The sequence below is a fragment of the Cucurbita moschata genome, unplaced genomic scaffold (assembly GCF_002738365.1).
Source record: "Cucurbita moschata cultivar Rifu unplaced genomic scaffold, Cmos_1.0 Cmo_Scf00045, whole genome shotgun sequence".
Classification (NCBI taxonomy): Eukaryota; Viridiplantae; Streptophyta; class Magnoliopsida; order Cucurbitales; family Cucurbitaceae; genus Cucurbita; species Cucurbita moschata.
Window position 1 is genome coordinate 339,114 of NW_019268561.1, and position 3,623 is coordinate 342,736.

Consider the following 3,623-nt stretch of genomic DNA (forward strand, 5'->3'; position numbering starts at 1 on the left):
TTTTTTTTTTTTTTTTTTTTTTTTTTTTTTTTTTTTTTTTTTTTTTTTTTTTTTTTTTTTTTTTTTTTTTTTTTTTTTTTTGAAGTTCATGGGTAGAAAGATCAACATGAGGTTTTAAGTTATTTTTTTTATGTATCTTTCTTTTAAGTAAAAGAAATTGAGATATATATACTAACAAAAGGACCATGTGAAAAAGTGTGGGAGACAAGTTATCCGCACATGATCAACGAGCTTAAAAGGGATTCCTAATTGGCAAAGATATTAAATAGCTCATAATTACAATTTTTTTTATAGAATGAACCCCAAAAGGAGGAGAAAAGTTTAGCTAGGTCTAAAAACGCCCATTGTAAAATTTAATCCCTTCAACCTCTTATTTCTTATCCCAAAGCTTAGTTCAAGAAAAAGGCAGCTCTCTCCTCTCTATGTTCTTATAAGCGTTGTTGATTTCATGAAAAGTTCCTCTTTTGCAAGATGGAGAGTAGTTGTGTAGCCAATAAATCCTTTTGGTCAAGGTCAAGGTTATTATTTGTTGAAAGAAAAAAAAAGCAGGATCATTCTTTCTTCATTAAGTCTCAGTGGAATTGTCATGATGGTTGAGCAACCCCTCTCTTCTACGGAAAATGTTCCTACAATGTCGAGCTTTTCAAGAAAATGCAAGTTTCAAAAGGTTACTTTTCAATCTTAAAAGTTCCAATCAGTTGGGTTGGTTTGTGGAATTTTCATTATCATCCAATAGAGGAGAGAAAAACTTTATTTTGGTTTTGGTTGGATTAGAAAACGAGGTTGAAAGGTTCTCTGGGTACTGTTGGACTTCCTTCAAAAGCCAAAGCAGGTGGTCGGTCCAAGTAAGTTGGGTGGATGAGAGTTTTAGTATATCTCAGGTCAGCAAAGGTTGGGGGATGGTAAACCAGTTCCATTGTCTTCCTTGGAATATATTGATGTTCCGTTGATCGGAAGATTATCTTTGAAACTCTTAAGAAAGAAATTTCAAGTTGTTTAATGAATCCCTTTACTGCTGATAAAACCTTGCTCAATCGATGGAGTTGGAGGGGTGTCCTGGTTTATTTAAGAAGGTGGGAGGTTTCTATTTTCTGAGAGAAAAATGGGATGCTCGATAGCATGTAGGGTGGAAAGGATTGAAAGTAATGGAGGTTTCCATTTTCTTTTATTTTGCTGAGCCTCTGCTTTTGTTCTTGACCCAAATTGGTGTGTTTAGTGTTGGTTGGTATGGTGCTGAGGATTTTAATCTTCTTTAATTACGATCACGCTTTTGTTTCTTGTTGTAAATTCCATTATGTGATTCTTGTTTTTTGAAAGTTTCTTATTGCTGCTACTTTTACCACAACTTTTATTCGCATTGTCCTTGACCCTAGCACAAGGAGCCGTATCCTCTACTATTATTATATTTTTTGTACATGCAGACTAACCGTTTGTTTGCTATGTTCATAAAATGTTTGCTATGTTCTTACTGATTTCTTTGTATATTTTCAGATTTCTAATGCAGAATTTCTCCTCGTACAAAGTGTGCAAGAAAATGCAAATTTGCGATCAAAAATTGTTCAGTCACCAGATAAGTTGCAGGTTTTTTCCCCCTTGTTTCTACGTTCCTCATCTCCATTTTTTTAACCAAAAGTTATGTTTATATTCTCCAATTATTGTTTTTTTTTAGAGAAAACATCCTTTGGTTTCTAACCATGATTTTTCGCATGCCCATAGTGAGGCTAATAGGTTAGTAATTTCCCATTGTTTAAGCATCAATCTTTTTTGGGATTGAGTTTCTTTTTCTCTTTTTTTGGATAAGAAACAATTTATTTGATGTAGTACTATGGGGAGTGTATGGAGAGAAATAGTAGAACTTGAGAGGGTGAAGAGGTCTTTAGAAGAGGTTTGGGAGGTTGAGAGATTTTATGTGTAACTCTTTTAGATTAGATCAGAGTCTTCCCTTTTTGCAATTTTATGAAGCTGTTTCGAATAAAAAAAGTGTAGGAATTAATAGATCAAATTAAAAATGTGAGGGTATGATTGTATTAACTCTTATCGTCTTGAGGTAGTTTATGCCAGTTTTTCTATTTGATAATCGTGCATTAAATTCTCTTTCAGCCATTTTTCTCAATAAATAATTAACTCCCTTCATTTTTTCTACTTAAAGAGGGCTTTGGAGGAGAAAAAATTAGCTAGGGAGGAGGCCAAGAATGCTGAAAAATTGGCAATGCAAGCTTTTCAGGAGAAGACTGGCATTGTTGAGGTTTATTCAAAGGTAACCCATTTGAGATTATGTTGATTTGGTACAATTGTATTACTTTTCTTTATCTAAACATATTTATATTTTGGTTTAGAATTGAGTTTGACCTCAAAAACAACATACTTTCTGCCTATTCATGTTTTATCTGATTCTTGCACCAACTCAGGTTTTAAGAGTTTGTAGTCATGAATTCACGGCTGTTTTTGACCCCTTGTGGCTTTTTGTTATTAAATTAAACTTAAGATCCCATTGTTGTCTAATGCATTTTGACGAAAGGAAACAAAATTTAATAACAAAAATGTAATATCTAATCGGTTACCTTAACAACCAAATGTAATAGAGTCTGAGATGCATGCAAGCTTACCTAGACACTCGTGGATATCCCTAAAAAGAAGGAAAAAGAAAAACACTTATTGTTATATGATTTAGCCTACATGATAGAAAAAAATCATAAGGGTTCCAACTCCTAAGACTAATCTCTTACTAATTTTCATAAGCTGTTCGAAGCTCATTTAGACAACTTTTTCACAAATCTCTTACTAGTTTTTCTGACGTGATTTTTTTTGTTATTTATGAAGGCTAAATTTGCCTTGTACTTGGTCGTTGCATACACTTGTTTTATATTATTATTACTTTTCTCACCGTAGAAAATTTATATATATACATATTAGATATCCCGTCTCAATATGAAATTTTTTATCACTTAAAAGAAAATTCGGTTGATGGCTTGATGAATTCTTGACGCAACATTTTTCAGGTTTCCAGGAAAATGTTGAAGCACCTTGCTCAGATGCAGACTATACAGGAACAGGTTTGAATGTGCTAATAGCGCTACTGAGGTGTCATGACAGAACTTTATTGGCTAAGTTATGGGCACCTTTTTTGATAGGTGAACTCTGCTAAGTCGGTTGAAAAAGAATTCAAGGCCTTGAAAGCTAAGCTAAGTGATGAGGAAGTTGTAGATAAATCGCTTCAGGTCAAATTGGTTGAACATGAAGCAAAAGGTGGTTGGCTCTATCTCTTTATTTTTTAATTTTAAAAATTAAGCTTATTGAACCTACATATTCCTACATTTACTGTGTTCATCACATGTTTACACATCAAATTTTAGACAAACTTCAAAAACACAAAAGAAAGAATTTGGGCGAGGTTTTATAAGTAGATGAGAAAACAAAGAAAAACGCTAGTTACGAAATATAATATCGAAAAATTAAAACAAAAAAAGGTTATAAAATTAGCCCTTTAATATATTTTTAGTGGTACAATGGCGTCTTTACTTCACTATTACACTGTCTTTATAGTGCTTATTCTCTTCTCTGTTTTTTTTTTTTTTTTTTTTTTTTTTTTTTTTTTTTTTTTTTTTTTTTTTTTTTTTTTTTTT

At 32.3% G+C, this 3,623-nt stretch overlaps 1 protein-coding gene across 3 annotated transcripts in view; it reads left to right on the plus strand.

The window, feature by feature from the left end:
* Positions 1-3,623, plus strand: part of LOC111434552 (probable kinetochore protein NUF2) — an 11,801-nt gene that overhangs the window by 7,255 nt on the left and 923 nt on the right. For all 3 annotated transcript variants that reach the window (XM_023071972.1, XM_023071971.1, XM_023071973.1), the window contains exons 6-9: positions 1,492-1,581; positions 2,150-2,257; positions 3,000-3,053; positions 3,132-3,246. In XM_023071972.1, coding sequence (XP_022927740.1) covers positions 1,492-1,581; positions 2,150-2,257; positions 3,000-3,053; positions 3,132-3,246 — 367 coding nt within the window. The remainder of the gene's footprint in view (positions 1-1,491; positions 1,582-2,149; positions 2,258-2,999; positions 3,054-3,131; positions 3,247-3,623) is intronic.